The sequence below is a fragment of the Plecotus auritus genome (genome assembly GCF_963455305.1).
Source record: "Plecotus auritus genome assembly, chromosome: 8".
NCBI classification, from domain to species: Eukaryota; Metazoa; Chordata; class Mammalia; order Chiroptera; family Vespertilionidae; genus Plecotus; species Plecotus auritus.
This window is the reverse complement of record NC_137782.1, coordinates 162,027,844-162,047,371: the sequence shown is the minus strand read 5'-3', so window position 1 is coordinate 162,047,371 and position 19,528 is coordinate 162,027,844. Positions and strand designations below refer to the sequence as shown.

Below are 19,528 nucleotides of genomic sequence, written 5' to 3'. Positions count from 1 at the left end.
ATGTTGTGAATATTTTTCCTTGCCATGAAATATTCTTCTAGATTAGAACATTCATTTCCCTGGCTGCACCGTATTTCATCTTATAGCCTGGTAGGGAGGCAGTATGGTAAATTGCTGAAGAGTGTGGGCTTTGGAGTCTGAGTGTGTGAGTGTGAATCAGCTTCTCTACCTACCAGCTGTGTGACCTTTTTTCTCTTCTTGTGCCTCAATTTTTCTTCTACAAAATGGGGATAACAATATTGCAAGGACTCCTATGAGGATTCAATGTGTTGATGAATATGTAAAGCACCTGGCGTAGTGCTCAATTCCCTGTAAGCGCTCAAAAATGTTAGCTGTTTGCTAGATGTGACAAATTTATCCAAATGACCAGTTTCACTTATGATGGAGCCTCATTTGCTTGGTCCATTATTAATTTTTTTTGTTTAAAAAATGCTAATTGTGTAAGATTTGAAAAACATAAAAAAGGAAAAAGAAGAAATCATCTGTATATTTTTTCTAACTTTGTAACAAAATTTGGATTACATATAGTTATATATTCTGTACTTTTACTTGACAGCCAATATAATTTCCCCAAATTTTTAAATATTGTGATTTTTGTGTCTCCATTTCCTTTTTTTTTTTCTAATTTGATGGATGAAAATTTCTGTCTGAATTCATATTCTCTGATTGTGGAGAAATAAAACCCTTAAATATTTTATTGTAGTATATGTATTTTTTATGTTCTCTTGACAGTTACCAAGAGATATTCATATTATTTGCCCATTAACATTTTGGGATATTAGTGTTGTTGTTTTTTTAAACCAGTAAGAGTTTTTAAAAATACAAATACGTATTTAGGATATGAAGCCCTTATATTTCTTACAAATATCTTGTTCCGTTTGTCATTTGCCTTTGAACTTCATTTGCAGTGCTTTTGAACATATAGTTTTATGTAGTTAAAGGGCCTTTGCCTTTAAAATTTCTTACATTGCATTTAAGCTTAGATAGATCCTCCTAATATAATCATTAGTTATAAGTTATATGTTTTATTCTTTTGAATGTTTTCATTTTTTAAACTACATTACTTAAACAATTGGGAATTTATATGGTTAGTTGTGAGAGATTAAGAATTTAATTTTAATTTTCCTCTATTAGCTAATTTTGGCACCTGTCAAGCAGACCAAGGGCAAGATCAAAACCATTAGCAACACACATGGCAGATGTAAATCAGATGGCTGGGAAGTGCTTATATTGTAACAGATGCATGTGGGCTCCCCAGATCTCATCATCCGAAGGAGAGGCATGCTTGATTAGGACAAAGCTGGATACCCCCAGGAACCTTGCCTCTGTCTTCCTTTACAAACTTGAAGGCAAGTTGGGGGGCAAGAATCATGTGTTGGGTTATGCAAAAGAATGGGAGTAATCTTCCTGCCGAGCCAGCTTGGTGTTCTGAGCCCAGTCAGTTTCCAAAATGGGTTATAGTAGTAAACTAGAAATTGCTGTGGCTCTTGAAATCTACTTTCTCCTCACAATATGCAAATGTGACCTCGAAATCTTTGGGCACACCTCTTCAGTAACATTGCATACATTTATATTCCCAGATATAAAATAATTTCCCCCCAATTCTTGGCAACACAGAATGTGATCATCATTAAGGGCTAGTGTGTGTGTATGTGTTTGTCAAAGAAAAGAATAGAAAGTCAAGGAAAATTGGGTAGGTGGGAGACAGAGCAGAACATTGTGGATAAATCAAAGAAGTAGGAAAATCAGGGTACGGCATTGTAGAGTCCAGGGGGAGGAAAGAGTCAAGATCAGCAGCAAAGTATCACAGTTGACACTTGTTATACTTGTGAGCTACTATAAAACACTCACTTTTTGTAGAATCTTGAACATTTCCACAATTTTATTTTCAAACAAGTTGGTTCTAATATATTACATTTTACTCATGATTTCAGTTAGGTTATAAACACTCAATGGAAGTGTATAATATACATATTAGGACTTTATTTTCTTTTTAAATATCAGGACTTTATTTTCTTTATAAAAATGTCTTAGCAAGATCATCTTGATATTTATAGTCCATATCTACTGTGATGTCTATACATACTTATTGATACTGGATAATTTTTTTGGATAAACTCCTTTTTAAATGGAATTCTGTGCTCCCAGCCATTGCATATAGGCACCCCCTCCCTGTGTCCATGCGTGCCTCCTTCCCCAGCACACACTGTATTGTTTCTGACCTGCTGGAGCTGAGGGCGAGGCGTTTAGGGAAGGTTATATTTTATACTCAAAGGATCTTTTATTCCCCTGTATGTGTAAGGCACTGTAATTCAGAACAGTGGGGGAATGCAGAGATGAGCAATACTGAATTTTGTCTTCTAAAGCTGTACAGGCTTGAAGAGAGATAAAAAGTGGACATAAAAAGCTTTAATGTGGGAAAATATGAGTCTGAAAGGTAGCGATAAAGTCACATAGAAGAGTGGTTTTTATATTATATAGTGCACTATTTGTCAATATCTTAGTCAGAAATGATTGTAATGGAAAACTGTGACCTTTACTCTTTTCTCTTTCCCCTGTATTTCACTTAACATCTGATTATGTGTCTTGTATGGGATTCTTAAGTTATTGTGTATGTTGTTTGTCTTGACAACTAGGTTGTAAGCTCTTTGAGGGCATGTTCTGTGTCTTTCTGTCTGTCACTACAGGACACCTAGTGGGTGCTAAAAAAGAACTTAAAGATTTATATTACTAAGTAGTTGTACTGGCTTTGAAATGCTTTTTTAATTGCTTAACACCAAAATTCTACCTTCTCCCTTAGGCATTTTTGCACCTCTTTCAAAGATAAGTAAAGCAAAAGATCGAAGGAAGAATATAATCCACTCTCCTTCTACAAAAGCTGTGCCTCTCACCAGGTCCCAGAAAATTGACGTGGCTCATGTAACATCGAAAGTAAATACTGGTAGGTCCAACTGGAAAGTGAAATATCTCCTTCAGCATTTTAATCTTACTTGTGGAATGCCTCATAAGTAGATTGTTTCACACGCCTTTTGCTGCCTAACTACGAATCTAATAAAACCTGCACCTTAGTGTGTTTTTAAAGCTCAGTCATAGTTTATGATTTTAATTCCTGACAAGAGTATTTCAGATCTGTTCCTTCCTTTTCTTCCTCCTATCTCCATCTCCCTAATCTAACCTCAGAGCTAGAGTTTATACCTCTAAAAACCTTTCATAGTTGCTGTATGTTTATCACCTGTTCAGGAGTTTCAGTGACTTAGTTTTTTATCAGAAAACGTCTGACTCCTGGAACTGGCAGCCAGAGCGCTTTGTCTGTTTGAAGGAGTCTGACGGCTACCGGGGTTGAGGGTGGTTTGCTGCGCCTCACTGTCTCCCTGGCAGCGTGCAGCACGTTGCTCTCATCCTCCCTGAGGGCTTGGTCTCGTGCTAGCTCCCCAGGGCAGTCATTTGACTTCTGCCTTTTGAGGCCCCAGCGATTCTTTACCTCCGTTTTCAGATCCTGCTTCTCCATGAAAACTTCCCCAGTGACCCCAGATCTCTTTGATCTCTTGGTCCCCTAACTGGTCCACACTTTCATCCATACCACCTGACTGTTCTTTGTTCTTTTGGGTTTTGTCCTCTGACTCCGTTACTTGGGCAGGTCTTTCATTCTGCCAGCAAAATTTGAAACTTTAAATGGACGGTGAGAGCATTTTGTCTTTTTGTATGCACTGTGGCACATGCACAAAACAAGAGTGCGACCCATACTTGCTGACTCATTCACACCCGACGCAGAAAAGGCTTTCTGCTGTGATCGAAGGATTCTGTCCCGGGACTTGGTTGGCCTTCCCGACCTGTTCCGTTGGGTTATTTGAATATCCCTGTGTAACACTGCACTTCCTAGTTGCTGTAGTTTTAAAAAAAATACTTCTTGGCATCCAGTAGAAGCCAGCCTCCTACCCTGAACAGTGTCTTACCTATGTGCCCTTACAAATCACACTTCTGTGTAAATTTTAGGAAAAGCTGTCAAGTTTCATTGAAAAGATATTTGTTGATGTTTTAATGGGTATTGCATTTAAACTTTAAGTCAGGGGAGAACAGACATCTTTACAATATTCAGTCTTTTAATGATGAGCTTGGGATGTCTGTTTAGTTAGTTCCTTCAGAAGTATCTTAATCAGATTTTATAACTTTCTCTACGGATGTCTTGTACCTGTTTTGTTAGGTCTGTTCCTAGGTCTTCATACTTTTTGAAGCTATTGTAAATGGAATCCTTTAAGCTGAAACCCCGAAGTTCCCAGCAGACAGGGAACGAAAGCTCAGAGAAGCCCCCCACTTCTCGTTTGGGAGACAGAATGTGGAGGAAATCCCTTGCTTCTTCCTTGAGTGCTTCCTTCCCCCGTTGGCTCTTCCCCACCCCATCCTGGGCAGCCCTGTGTGGTGCAACAGGACCCTGACCCCCAAGGGAGAACCCTTGCCTCTGACCAGAGAAACTGGGGTCCCAAGAACGTGCCTGGAATCCCCATTAGTTTTCCTTCTTTTTTTTTTTTTTTTTCACAGCTTGGCCCTGAGGCAGAATCTGGCTCAGGAGATCGTAGGACAGAGCAGGGAAACTAAACCTAGACATGTGTCCAGAATACCAGGAGGGGGCACCTCCTAGGGGCAGGAAAGTGTCAGGGAGCCCATGGATGGGAGGGAGCTCAAGAAAGGGACCTGAAAATGCTGGTGTGAAGTCTTGGGCTTACTCCCAAGTTGGATATGCTCGGATCTGCCTGGTCCCAACTGGTGCTGGGTGGCACAACACCTGAGATGGATCACAAAAGGCTTTGGCAACCGAACTGACATTGGAACCACAGTCTCAGAAGGTGGGGAACTTTCAGCCTGAACCTAACTGGGTCGGCTCCTGGCCAAAACAAGACAAAACAAAACAAAACAAAACAACCTCTCCATAGGAGTTAAACAGGACCCAGAGTCCTCTAAAATAATATTCACAATCTATAGGATACAACCCAAAATGGCTCAAAATATGAATGACCAGGAAAATATCAACATCTCGCAAGGAAAAGGATGATCCAAAGATGCTGGTCCTAAGATGATACAGATAGAGTTTAAAGAACATATAATAACCAGTGCTCCTAGAATTAAGGACACACTCCTTAGACAAATGGAAAGTTTCAGTAGAGAAATGAAAATATAAAAAGAACCAAATGATGCATGTGTACACACATGAATGTGTGTAGACACACACACACACACACACACACACACACACACAGATGAATGGGGGTAATCTGAGATCAGTGGATTGTATCAGTGTCAGTATCCCGGTTATCTATAATAATAAAGGCATAGCCCTAACCGGTTTGACTCAGTGGATAGAGTGTTGGCCTGTAGACTGAAGGGTCCCAGGTTCGATTCCGGTCAAGGGCATGTACCTTGGTTGCAGGCACATCCCCAGTAGGGAGTGTACAGGAGGCAGCTGATCGATGTTTCTCTCTCATTGATGTTTCTAACTCTATCCCTCTCCCCTCCTCTCTGTGAAAAAACATCTATAAAATATATTAAAGAAAAAAAGATTCTATATAATAAAAAGCTAATATGCAAATTGACCGACCAGTCGCTATGATGCACACTGACCACCAGGGGCAGACGCTCAACACAGGAGCTGCCCCCTGGTGGTCAGTGCACCCCCACAGGGGGAGCGCCGCTCAGCCAGAAGCCGGGCTCATGGCTGGCAAGTGCAGCGGTGGTGGAGGGAGCCTCTCCTGCCTCTGCAGCAGTTGGACATCCCCTGAGGGCTCCTGGACTGCTAGAGGGCGCAGGCTGGGCTGGGGGAACCCCCCACCCCCCGAGTGCATGAATTTCATGCACTGGGCCTCTATACTAGTGGTTGGAAAACTCATTAGTCAACAGAGCGGCAAACTGTGACTCGCGAGCTGCATGTGGCTCGCGAGCTGCAGTGTGCCAACCACTGCTCTATACTAATAAAAGGGTAATATGCTAATTAGACTGGGAGACCTTCTGGGAGACCTTCCGGACATCCTTCTGGACAAAGCCATGGTGGTGGGGCTGAGGCAGAGGTGGTTAGGGGCGAGCAGGCCGGCAGGGGGTGGCAGTTGGGGGCAAGCAGGCCGGCAGGGAGAGGCAGTTGGAGGCGAGCAGGCTGGCAAGGGGGTGGCAGTTGGAGGTGATCAGGCTGGAAGGGGGGGCAGTTGGGGGCAATCAGGCCGGCAGGCAGAGTGGTTAGGGGTGATCAGGCAGGCAGGAAAGTGATTAGGAGCCAGCGGTCCTGGATTGCGAGAGGGATGTCCGACTGCCGGTTTAGGCCCGATCCCTCTGGGGTCGGGCCTAAACCGGCAGTCGGACATCCCCCGAGGGGTTCCAGATTGGAGAGGTTGCAGACCAGGCTGAGGGACACCCTCCCCCCCCCCCATGAATTTTATGCACCGGGCCACAATAATAAAAGCGTAATATGCTAATTAGACTGGACAGCTGAACGACCTTCTAGACGTCCTTCCGGACGACCTTCCGGACGAAGCTGGGGCTGCGAGGGATTTGAGGCAGCTGACAGACACCAGGGCTGTTAAGGCCTACTCTTGCATGAATTTCATGCATTGGGCCTCTAGTCTTCTATAATAATCCTATCTAATAAAAGAGTAATATGCAAATTAACCATCACTCTGCTACACCACAAGCCACGCCCACCAGCCATGCCCACCAGCCAATCAGGAGCGAATATGCAAATAAACCCAACCAAGATGACTACGGCCACAGAGAGCAGGAGGGAGGCTTGGGTTTCCCCGGTGATGGAGGAAGCCAAACTTTCTGCCTGCCCATGCCAGCCTAGGCCTCCACTCAAGGCTACAAAGTTCCAATGATAGAAGATACATAAATCCAAACAGAAATGGTGGCAGCCACAGAGCTGGAAAGAGCAGGAGGCTAGGGTTGCCCCCGGTGATGGAGGAAGCCAAGCTTTCCACACACCCTGGCCAGCCCAGGCCTCCACTTAAGGCAACAAAATTTCAATTATAGAAGATACATAAATCCCCCCCAAAATGGCTGCCGCCACGGAGCAAGCAGAAGGCTTGGCTCCGCTCCAGGCTACAAAGTTTCAATTGTAGAAGATAAATAAACCCCAGATACCAGGGCCTCTGCTTGGGTCGCCAGGGGGCGTGGCCGGCCTGCAAACCACCACAGGCCCCTTGCCCAGGCCGCCTCATGCCCCAAGGGAAACCCCACGCTGATCCGGGACACCCTTCAGGACAAACCAGCTGGCCCCCACCCGTGCACTAGGCCTCTATCCTATCTAATAAAAGAGTAATATGCAAATTGACCATCACTCCAACTCACAAAATGGCTGCCCCATGTGGTCAAAGATCCTGCCTCCATGTGGACACAAGATGGCCACCACAAGATGGCCAGTAGAGGAGGGCAGTTGGGAGGGACCAGGTCTGCAAGGGAGGGTAGTTGGGAGGGACCAGGCCTGCAAGGGAGGGCAGTTGGGGGCGATCAAGCCTGCAGGGGAGGGCAGTAGGGGTGACCAAGCCGGCAGAGGAGGGAAGATGGGGGCGACCAGGCCTGCAGGGAAAGGCAGTTGGGAGGGACCCAGGCCTGCAGGGGAGAGCAGTTGGGGGGTACCAGGCCTGCAGGGGAGGGCAGTTGGGGGGTACCAGGCCTGCAGGGGAGGGCAGTTAGGGGTGACCAGGCCTGCAGGGGAGGGCAGTAAGGGGCAAACAGGCTGGCAGGGGAGCAGTTAGGCATCAATCAGGCTGGCAGGGGAGTGGTTAGGGGGTGATCAGGCTGGCAGGCAGAAGCGATTAGGGGCAATCAGGAAGGCAGGCAGGCGAGCAGTTGGGAGCCAGCAGTCCTGGATTGTGAGAGGGATGTCCGACTGCCCGTTTAGGCCCGATCCCACCAGGATCGGACTTAAACAGGCAGTCGGACATCCCTCGAAGGGTCCCAGATTGGAGAGGGTGCAGGCTGGGTTGAGGGACACCCCCCTTCCCCATGCACGAATTTCGTGCACCGGGCCTCTAGTAAAAGCATAATATGCTAATTAGACTGGACGTCCTTCTGGACGACTTTGCAGATGAAGCCAGGGCTGTGAGGGCTGAGCCCCTTGCATGAATTTTGTGCATCGGGCCTCTAGTGTTATTATAATACGTTTTGTAAAACGCTACCTTTGGGAGAACCTAGGCAAAGTCTCCCTGTATTGTTTCTTACCACTGCATGTGAATCTCTGATTTATCTCAACAAAAAAATTAAATATAAAGAAAGGACCAAACAGATATTTTAGAACTGAAAAATATAACTGAAAGTAAATTCACTCTGTATTGTTTCACAGAGTCTCTTACCCACCTGTCCATTCAGCTCCTGCTGTTGCGGCTCTGGCCTCATTCCTGGCCTGTGTAACAACTTCTGCCTGATCTCTGCGTCCAGTCTCTCCTCTAGTTTCCGCCTCAACTTTGCTGTCAGGGTCTCGTCACTCACCTGTAACTGTTCATGCCAGTCCTCCTCTCCAAACCAGCCAGAGGCTCGCTTCTTACCCAAGGGTTCCAGTCCTTAGCCAGCACTGTCCCTTCTAAGATTTTACTCTGTCCTAATCTATCCAGTTTACTTGTCCCCCAGCCCCAAACAACTCTTTATTCCAGCCATACTACTTATCCTTGTCTGACTCTGTCTTTAGGACTTTTTTTGGTTCATCCAGAATGCCTACCCCCCAGTTCTTTCTGACCACACCTCCAGTATTCTCTAGAAGAAATCAGACCCACCCCTCAAGACCCATCTCAACACATGATCTGGTGGAGGCATTAATTTATCTTTGTTACGATTATTGTCCCCTCCTCCTCTGCTAGTGCTTACATCAAAGGTGTCTTCCTATTTCAGTTATTCATCTCCATGTCTTTCTACCTCACCAACAAGAAAAGGTCTCCTGTAGGGAGGGCTCAGACCGTGTCTTGTTCACGTTTGCGATGCTACAGTGCCAAGCACAGCTCTCCACCCAGAGCGCTTTGTGAGTGAGTGGAACGGGAATGGATGTCGGTGGAATTTAAAACTGATGCAGTGCCCTAGCTGGTTTGGCTCAGTGGATAGAGTGTTGGCCTGCGGACTGAAGGGTCCCAGGTTTGATTCCAGTCGAGGGCACATGCCCAGGTTGTGGGCTCGATCCCCAGTAGGGGGTGTGCAAGAGGCAGCCAATCAATGATTCTCTCTCATCATTGATGTTTCTATCTCCCTTTCCCTTCCTCTCCGAATTCAATAAAAATATATTAAAAAAAACCCAAAAACAAAAAAAACTGGTGCAGTGCCCTAGGTTTATTATTTACATAATTTGGTTCTGTAGAATTGAAACAGGAGTCTTAATAAGGTAGAGTGTTATTCATTCATGAGCTTTGTTTTTAGTGAATTTTTTGTGGGAGTTGGGTGTATTGTGGGGTAGTCATTTTCAAAATACCAGTAGCAAAGAGTACAGGATATTTTACTACCTGACTCTCACTTAAAAGAGTAATTACTTATAAAATTTGTTTTTACCTGAAGTTTACTATAGAAATAGAGAATCTGCTATAATGAATTTGCATGCACACACCTGTGAATGATGTAAATCGTTTGCAAATCCTAGCAAATGTGCAACTGTCCCATCTCAGCTGCATTTGTTTGCTTTACCTGCCAGCCTTGTGCATGCATATCATGCAATTCAGTAGCTGTGCTGTAAATGCTTTCTATTATTTAGATTCCTTAATGGAGTGCTAAGTAGGTTTAAAATACACTGTAGTGATATTTGGGGAAACGGGTTTTCAGGTGGGCTAGGAATGCATTATTTTCTCTCCCTTTAAATAGTGAATTATTGGCCCCTGCTGTCTGTGGATTTATTATCCCGCATGTTTTCAGAAGTGGGTAAGATTTAGGTAGAAGGGCTGTCTGTACTGAAAAAGAAAGTATGTTTTTATGTGTAACGATAAACAAAATTCTTCTTGCTGAGCGTGTTTCATGCTGTGTTCTAGGGTTAATGCCACCAAAAAGAGACAGCACTTCGGAATCAACGCTTTCGCTGCCTGCTGGCGAGGAACTGAAAACCGTGACGGAGAAAGATGGTAACACACTTTATAATTCTGTCCTCAAAGTCACATTTCATGATGGCACTTTAAAATAATTTAATGACATAACTTCTATGGGGCTAAATTTTAAAGTTTTTCAGGGAAAAAACCATAGTAAAAATTTATCCTTGAAAAAAATCCCCTAAGCAGCACTTCAAGTATGTATATGTTTTTTATAAAATCCTGTACTGTGATTCTTGTGTACTTACATTAGAGAACTGTACTGAGAGCAAAAGGACATTACATAGTGTAAATGGCTTGATAAAAAGATTTAAAGTTGCCTTTAGCTTTCAAATCATCAGGTGAATAGAGCATGAATAGAAAGTTCTGAAGTATTCCTGCGTGCCTTCAGGTTAACTCAAAACATTTCAGTATTAAACTTTGTTACCTTAAAACACATTAGCAGTGTTGTTTGCATAATAAGATGGGATTCTACTGTCCCATCTAAATTGAGCGGTGGAGGGAGTGATAGGTAGTCAGCTGAAGTCTCCTGATGTGACGACGTTGTCCTGTATAAGATTGTCATCATACAGTGTGATTCCTTAAAATACAGTTGCTTGGGTTATAAGGTCTTTTCTGATTCAGCTCTCTTTGCATGAAACCAGGCATTTCATTCAGCACCAGGTAATCCGCAAATGGAGAAGCTAAGTGGCGAGTTTCAGGAGGATTTACCTGGAGAAGTGTCTCATTGGCTCACTTCCTGTGCTAGCCCTTGGATATATTCTTTTCCTTTCCCCGTTTCAGTTCACCTGCCTGGATCCATCAGCAGCTTGTCCTCTGCATCTTCCTTGGAGCACAAGCAGAGCCACCCCAGGAAACTGAACGCACGTGGCAATGGCAAGCAGACCACGAGCAAAAGCCCGTCTGCGCCATCGAGGGGCAGCGCTGGTATCTATGGCTTTTTCAACCAGGCTTTCTTGGTGGTTTTTATCTTGGTCTGTTTGTAAGTAGATTTGCTCTTTTTAAATGTGTAGAAGGAACCCTTGACTTCAATCAGATTGAACTACTTGCACCCTTCCCTGTGTCCCCACGGCCCCTCCCTCCCTCCCTCCCTCCCTCCCCTGCGTCAGTGTGCTCAAACTCTCAGCCTCTCGCCTAGCCTCTGCTCGTGCCATTCACCCATCTGTCTCGTCCCCATGTGTCTAAGGCCTCCCACCCTTTAAGGTACATTATAGAACTTTGCGACACATCCTCAGATAATTGGAACTGTATGGCTTGTTACCTTCCTTATCTCTTTTCCAACATAAACCAAATAATAACTAACATTTACTGCATACTTACTATTTCAGGTACTATTCTAGGCACTTTACATACCTTATTTTATGTAATTCTCCAAGTAAACCTATGGAGTAGGTACCATTGTTATCATCCTCATTTTATGAATGAGGAAACAGGCTTAGGGAGGTAAGTCATGGCTGTGTGTAAACCCGGCTTCACCCTCAGGTTTGTCTGCTGCTTTCTCTGCTGCTGTTTAGTCCATCTCCATCCCAGGTATCCTCAGCTCTTCCCCACGCCACAGGGTCCCCAGACCCTGCCTGGCAGCTGGAGGTGAGCTGAACCCTTGCCCCAGTACCTGCGAGTCTACGCTGCTGCAGTGTGGGCGACCACTCCGCTTTCGGCTCAGACGGGGCCTTGTGGAGTCTCTTCGTGTTGCTGCTCGCTAGAGGGATCGACGTTTCCATGTAATTTAATGCTGAGCGCTCACCCTCAGGATTGTGTTTCTCACATCATGCGTATTGGCTTCTGCACATGCTTTTGTGTCATCTTCATATTTTAAAAGCATGCTTTCTCTGGCTTTATCCACTATTTAAAACTCTGTCGGAAGGGTCAGAGGCTCTCCTAACAGGTTGACCATGATAACCTGTTCTGATAGCTGCGAACCCTGCCAGCATCTGTGCAACCTGAACCTGAGGATTTCTGGCCCCAGGGTCTGGGTTTAATCCAGGTGTGCCACCTGCCTCCTGTGAACACCCTGTCTTAGTTAATTTCTGAGTTTGCATATTTCCTATAATTATGATTCTTATGAAAAACATGTTGTAGACTGTGAAGTGCTATGAGATATTAGTTCCTGGAGGGCCTATGGCTGTTTAGTATTGCCCTTTATCCAGACCTCCCTCCTCCTCCTCCCTGGGGTATTTGTTGCCATAGTTCCTCCCCCTTCACAGGGTGACGTACCCTCTACCCCCCGCCCTCCTGCGGGGTTCTCTAGGCCTCCCCGATAACAGCTGTTCCGTCCGGTTGTGTGGGAGGGAGAAGCCGCCAGGCCCACCTCCCCTCTGTAGTAATCGGACAGCTCTCTAGGCAGTATTCTCCAGGGCTTCTGATGTTTAACACGGATCTCAGGGTTTAGGCTTGAGTCAAGGTGAGGGGTTTTGTTCCTAATAAGGAGATCTGATGGGGTCATTGGAACCTTATAGCAATTTCACCTCAAATCACATTCGTATGTGTATCATTTACACTGAGTCCCAGTGAACGACTCTAATCGTAGGATTTTACAATTGGCCAATGACAGCCCATGGCCAAATCCAACCTGCCACCAGTATTTGTAAATACGGTGTTATTGGACCATGCCACGCCCACTCTGTCTATGTCAGCTTTTGTGCTACAACAGCAGAGCGTAGTCGTTGTGACAAAGCCGAAAGCACTTACTCTCCAGCCCTTGACAGAAAGAGTGTGCTGACCTCTGTTCTCGGAGAGGGTGCCACCGGGCAGTCTGGACAGAGTTGATCAGGAATTGTGTTGGTTCAGTTCCCATGACCAGAATTTTCTCAGGCAACTCTTCACGTCTCCTTGAGTAGCTTGACCTCACACGGGAGAAACAGAACCATAGATTGGCGATCTTCATCCGGTGCCACAAGAACTTTTAAAACATGCAGTTCCTGACGACTTAGTCAGGGGCACTGACCTCTTTTCCCTTACTTGGTCAAATAAAAAAAATGACAACAGCCAGCATGACAATGGTGTGAGGCAATCAAAATTGCATCTATTTTTTTTTTTGGTCAAATCGGCAAAAAATACATTTTTTGGTGTGCCGCAGAATTTTAGTAAGTAGCTTATGTGTGCCATGAGATGAAAAGGTTGGTACTCGCTGCTGTGGACGATGTATGATAAAAGACATCCTATATCGAAATCTCCAACCAACTGGACTGGTTAGAAACATAGTGATTTTTTGGCTAATGTGTTTTCTTATCTTTTCCCCTTTGTTCTTTCTCCTCTTTTCCTGCCCTAACCCCTTCCCCACACCAACCGATTACACAGGTTTGAATTCTTCAGCAACGTCTGGAGCAAATAGTACCCGCCCCGCCGGGGAGCTCCAGCTGGGGGACAGGGTGCTGGTGGTTGGCCAGCGGATCGGCACCATCAGGTTCTTCGGGACGACAAACTTTGCTCCAGGTAACTCGTGTGTGCATTCTTCGTTCAGCTTGCATTCTGTAGAGTACAAATGGTGTAACATGTCACATGCAATTACAGAGAATTTCCGAGGACCTTTGGTAGCTGATGCGCAGGAAATGCACAACAGTGATTAAAGTGAGACTGTTTGTACCCAGGTTGACTGTTATCCATACGTTTTCTTGCCAATTGTGTTTTAAGTGGCCCAGTGTTAGAAGTGGTCGTCACTCTCCAGTCTCACTCCCACTGATTGCTGAGAGGGCTCAGCGACAGGGAAGACACATCAGCGTTAGGTTTTTGCTGAGGATAATCTTGCAAATGAGTAGACGGTGAGTTCACTGCACAGCTTTTATCAGAGAAAGGCAAGCAAGGTTCACAGGAAAATGACAAAGCCTTCGCGTGCCCCGGGACCTTAGAAATACGTTTGTGTGTTTATATATTAATTCCCATCTAGACTTCTATTGGGTCCAGAAGCAAAGGTTATTTTCCTTTTGCATTTTCAGTGGCTGAAATTTCAGGTCGAAGCCAGTTGAGTGAAACCACGTTCATATGTTTTAAGTAGCAATGTGCTGCTTTGACACATGGTGGCATCGCTGCATGTAGGGACCAGGTTGCCCAGAACAATGATTTTTTAAAAAGCCTGTGAAGGGTCTGAGATTTCACCCTATTTGCAAGCTAACCAGGTAGATTGCCATGGTTGCCTGGGTGCTGGCAGACAATGGGGGCTCCTGGGTCAGAGACAGAGGACTTCAATGCTCACAACAATAGCAGGAGCCAGAGTGTCACTTTTTTTTTTTTCAATTGTTCCCTGGGCCTCAGTTCCTGAGGTGAGATCGGAGGCCCCGTGACACTGCACGCGCAGTGGTTTACGCTCTAGGAGAGGAGCTGTGAGCTTAAGGCACCTGCACCTTTACACCAGACAGTAGGTGTGCCTGTCTTTCACTCCGGGGGAGACTGTCTGTCTCCTCCAAGCCTGTCCTCTGTACAGACACCCATGAAAAGCCAGTCAGTGCCTCTGTCCACGGAACATGCAGAAACATGAGTGCGCCATGCAGCATTGTCTCCCCACACATTCTTGTTTCATTAACGTCACTTGTAATTGCAGTCCAGCTAATTGCTTTGAGAGGGGCCATATGCTTTATAATTCATGTTTCTCTTAGGCCTCCAGGTAGTAATTGACCATAGTTAGGATGTTCTTAATACAGTTTTCAAAAACTCAGTAATCCCAAAGGTATTTTTCACAGTCACTGTACGCCTTGAGTTTCCTTTCTGTGGTTATGTTAGACAAGGCTGGCGAGGTTTGACTTGCTGGGCGCAGTTCATCATTTAGTTTGACTTTTAATTTTTAAATTCCTAATGTGAAGCATTTAGAAATCTGGGAAGTAATAAGCAAATATAATAAAAGTTAGACACTTTTTTGTTAAAGTCATTCTGCCTTTTAGAAAGTAGTAGCATATATTTCTCGTGGCATCAAAAGTTACGTCATTCGGTTCTGTGGAGCAGTGGCCATATCTCGGCGTTTTACAGATGATAAGATCTAGCCCGGAGAGGGTCTTGTTTAGTCTCCTTAGCATTTGTACCAGTGCCACCTCTGAAAGAATATTGTCCTTTAAATGGGAAGATATCTGTACCTCACCACGACCTGACAATGTGTAGTCGCTGTTATTAACACTTGTCATAATGCCTTTTTTTTGTGAGTTTCACACATTCTTAAGAGCTATATGGTAAGCATGTAGCAGTTGCATGGTATATCACTGGTAAAAAGGGGAAATGCAAAAAATTATATAGGAAAACATCCACGGCAGAAGGAAGTAAAACTTGGAAAATTCTAACTCTGGCGCTCAGAGAAATAACAGCGGCCACCAGCTGAGCCTGGCCAATGACGTTCCGAAATGTGATGACCTACTCTCAGGGCCTTAGTTAGGGCCAAGCAGTAGGTTTGTATACATTGCTCTGTACTTGTGCATAGTAGGACTGTTTAATACGAAACAGTCATGCAGTTAATCTTTCCAACCCAAACTCCAGTATTTGGAAATGAGCTCAAGTGTAAGAGGGAAAAATCCAAAAACATCCAGGTTGTCTTTGTAGACATTATATAATTGGCTCTTTGAACTAGTAATTGGAAGGAAACAATATTTTTGTATTTTGGAATTTATAAGTTGCAATAAATTTCTTAATATCTATATCCTTATTTTTTTTATTTGATACTGATTATAAGGGACCAAATACAATTAGTACTGTATTTTCCTTTTTAATAAAAAATGGATTTTTGGTACTTTTAACTCTCTGAGTCACCCTCAATTTGAGAATCATTAAAAGTATTTGTCCACTTACCTAATATTTACCACCTGACTGTCATTTTAAGCTCTAGAAAAGGAACTCCTATGACTTTCCTCAGAGTAGACCCTTTTAAATACTCAAAAGCCTTTTTGAAAATCCTTCCTCTTAGATAACCTAAATCTTTTCATTTAGATTAAAAAGAATATTTATTTTCACCCTGAGTGGGGGAAACAGAAAGAAAAATAAGAGTTACCATGATGTCTAGTCGTATTTTCCATTTGATTTGTGTCCTCCTGTAATTACTGAGGAGCTCTTTGTGGTGTTCTGACATTGGGAGTAAAATGAAGAGGTTGCTGGTTCCTTTATCCATCTCAGTACCGACACAGCCCATGTCACCCAGCCCCGGACAAGCTCTGGCTCGTCATCGCTCTCAGGCACCTTTTGGTCATACTACTTGCATTACAGCCAATCTTGCCAAATTAGTGTTTGTGCATTTTCGCTTTCTCTCTTAATGTGCAACTCTGCAGTGAAGCTGGGAAGACGTTTTCCCTGTTCGTTTTCAACTTTTCCAGTTTTATCCGTTGACAGCTGAACAGTCATGATGATCATTCCTCATCTCGGTCATTTCTGAAGCTGTGAAGCCATCTAGACTTTGGGTTTGGGTAACAGCATAACCGCTTTGGCTACAGTGCAGATGCCGTTAAAGCGCCCATTCTCATTCCAGGACAGTGGTACGGGATAGAGCTCGAGAAGCCGCACGGCAAGAATGATGGCTCCGTCGGCGGCGTGCAGTATTTTAGCTGTTCTCCAAGATACGGAATATTTGCTCCCCCATCCAGGGTACAAAGGTGAGGAAGAATGGAATTCATGTTTATTCACAAGAACTTCTTGTAATTTGCCATGGTTTATAGTTAGAGCCCCTAATTTTATATTGAAGACGTGCACCGATTACGTTCCTGTCTTCTTTCAGGGGGTTAACCAGCCACTGCTTTCAGAGAGGCTCATGGAAAGCTAAATTTGCTTTGCTGAGGATTTGCAATTTTAAAATCCTCCTTTATTCCTCATTTGCAAACCCTATGAGTACGTGCAGGCTATAAGAAGTGGCGTTTGCAGCGAACACTGGGAGCAGCGAGCTTAATCTGGCATGCAAACAAAAGTGAAAATGCTCTCTGATTGCTCCAGGCGCCCCATTCATCCTCCTGCAAACCTAATGGGACCAAAATGGCTTTTCCTCTGATTTCTTTAGTTTTCAAAAATAGATAGGCAGTAGATCTTCGGGGGAAGCGAAGCTTCAAGTATTTATGTGTAATATACCTCCTCAGTGGCTCCTCTTAGCATAGTACACTTTTGTACCAGCTCACTCTGGTTTCAGAAAGTCAGGCTGAACAGAAATCAAGTCGTCATGAAATTCCAGGTGCCGTTCTGAAGAATGACTTAGGTGCTGCAAGAGGTTGGCTTGGTATGCTTTCCAGTGGCTGGGAAGTGGGATGCTAATCTTAAGTAGGAAATAACATCTGTGGTAGAACCACATTCATGAGATGGGTCTGCAGTCACACCGTGGGACTCTCCTCCAGTTCACGTCCAGCCGGACTGTCTGACCGTCTCCTGGCACGTGTAACAGTTTTTATATCCTTTTGTTTTCTCACTCTAATGACTTATAATTTTTGTATTAATTTTCTTCTGTGATGTACTTGATATAATTTTCTTACTATTTATGATAATATAGCATTTAATATATGCTTTCCATTTTATAAAGTGTCTGCAATTAAATGTTGCTTTATTTGACCCTAATAAGTATTTTTCAGCTGAGTTGGGAAATTGCAGGAGCTAATCCAAACATTTACTGAGCATCTAATGAGCGGTGGGCTCTGTGCATTGCACTTTATTATGAGCATTCCCATATTGCAAGTGAAGAAACGTGGAAGAGATGAAGTAATTTAGCTAAAGTCTTATAGCTAGTGTAGGGGAGGAGAAACTTCCTCCACTCGCAGGATCAGTAGCTGGACTGGGGTGGGGTCTGTGAATTAAACTGACAGCAGCTAGGTTAACAGGAGAAAAGACATTATAAGTTCATTAAATTTTATTTTTACATGCACGGGACATCACAGAAAGAAATGAATACCCAAAGGAGTGGCGAGGTTGGAGCATTATAGAGCATCTTAATAGGGGAGGAGGCAGGGAAGGCTGCTCATGGGAGAGCAAATGACTGTTAGGAAAGGTGAACGGGCACTCAGGAAAGCGGACAGGAGGTCGGAGGGTTTGTGACGATGTCTGTCTGGGTGTGGTGTCGACTCTAGGCTCCTCTCGTGGCTCAGGGTCGGTCTTCTCTGCTTGGTGAAACTCCGGGGAGGGGGTTTACGACAACCGAGTTCTGAGTCTGGAGGACCCATTTGTGGCAGCATCCAGAGAACGTCTGTCCCTGCATGTGTTGATTCTCCTGGATCTTCAGCTCAAATTAACTCTCATGTCAGACTGGCCTGTGGGGGCGTGTTCTGATCTCCTCCCTTAGTGAAGGGCGCAGCCAGCCCCAGCCCAGGTTTGCTATTTTGTTGTTGTTTTCGAAGACCTCGCTTTTAGAAAGATGGCTGGCTTTTTGGGTAGTCATTTTATAATGAAGAAAAAGAGGTCATAGCTAACGATTAGCATTTATGTTACTGGTCCGAGGTCTGTGTGCCTGACATTTCGAAAGGCCAAAACGCAAAACGTCAGAGTTTGGAGCAAGAAAAGGTTTATTGCTAGAGAAGTCGTCAACTGCGAAGATGGGATTCCTCAAATCCATCCCAAGAGAGTGCCGAGTTCAGGCTTCTTTTATGTCAAGAGAAGGGGAAGTGGGAGGGCGAGAGGTGATTGACAAGGGCAGACCGGGCAGACCGCAGACGTCTGGGCACCAGCAGGAGTCCCAGGAAGACCTGAAACCTCTTCGTTCTCAGTCCATTGACCCCAGTTGATTTGCATCCTCTCAGGAGGTTTCTGCAAATCTTTGATAAGCAATCGTTATTGTACACATGTCCCCCATCTCCTCAGGAGAGGCACCTTCTGGCAAGGGGCTGTTTTTTATATCAAGTCACCAGCAGAATTCCTCCAATGACTGGCATGTCTGTGCACAAGAACACAGCTGAACAGGACGGCGTCGGAGGCTGAGCATGTCCGTCTGCTGCACTGGTATCAGCCGGCACTGTTTTAGGCGCTCAGCACACGCCTCAGCAGCAACCCTGCGGGCCAGGCACTTCAGTTCTGCCTCCTTCACAGATGAGGAAAGGAAGCACAGAGAGGTTAGCAGGCGTCCTCAAACTACGGCCCGCGGGCCACATGCGGCCCGCCGAGGACATTGATCCAGCCCGCCGGGTGCCGCTGCCTGTCCTGCTTAGCAGCCGACGCGTCCCGGGCCCGCAGTGCGCATAGGAATTTGTTCATAGTTTTTTTTTTAAACTATAGTCCGGCCCTCCAACGGTCTGAGGGACAGTGAACTGGCCCCCTGTTTAAAAAGTTTGAGGACCCCTGGTTAAGGGGTGTGTGCGTTGTGCACAGCTCCCGGGGGCGGGGGGGGTTTGAGCCCATGTAGTCCAGTAATGGTCAAAAGAGGCCCCGGGGCTCTCTTCAGGGCCTGTTTCTTATAAGGGACTGACTTGGGAGTTAGATCCACGCCGAGTGACAGTGTTCGGGTTCCCATGTTACTTTGGAAAGATCTTCATTAGCACATTGCTGCAGTCTCCTACGAGTTTTACTTGTCTCCTCGTCAGGAGGGCAGGGCCGCTCATCTCGTGTTCGATTACCCAGAGAACATAGGC

At 45.0% G+C, this 19,528-nt stretch overlaps 1 protein-coding gene across 1 annotated transcript in view; it reads left to right on the top strand.

Moving 5' to 3' along the window:
* Window positions 1-19,528, top strand: part of CLIP4 (CAP-Gly domain containing linker protein family member 4) — a 54,018-nt gene that overhangs the window by 25,971 nt on the left and 8,519 nt on the right. Inside the window, exons 9-13 of the mRNA XM_080685393.1 lie at window positions 2,801-2,941; window positions 9,978-10,067; window positions 10,815-10,958; window positions 13,329-13,463; window positions 16,465-16,588. Of these exons, the coding sequence (XP_080541519.1) occupies window positions 2,801-2,941; window positions 9,978-10,067; window positions 10,815-10,958; window positions 13,329-13,463; window positions 16,465-16,588 (634 nt within the window). The remainder of the gene's footprint in view (window positions 1-2,800; window positions 2,942-9,977; window positions 10,068-10,814; window positions 10,959-13,328; window positions 13,464-16,464; window positions 16,589-19,528) is intronic.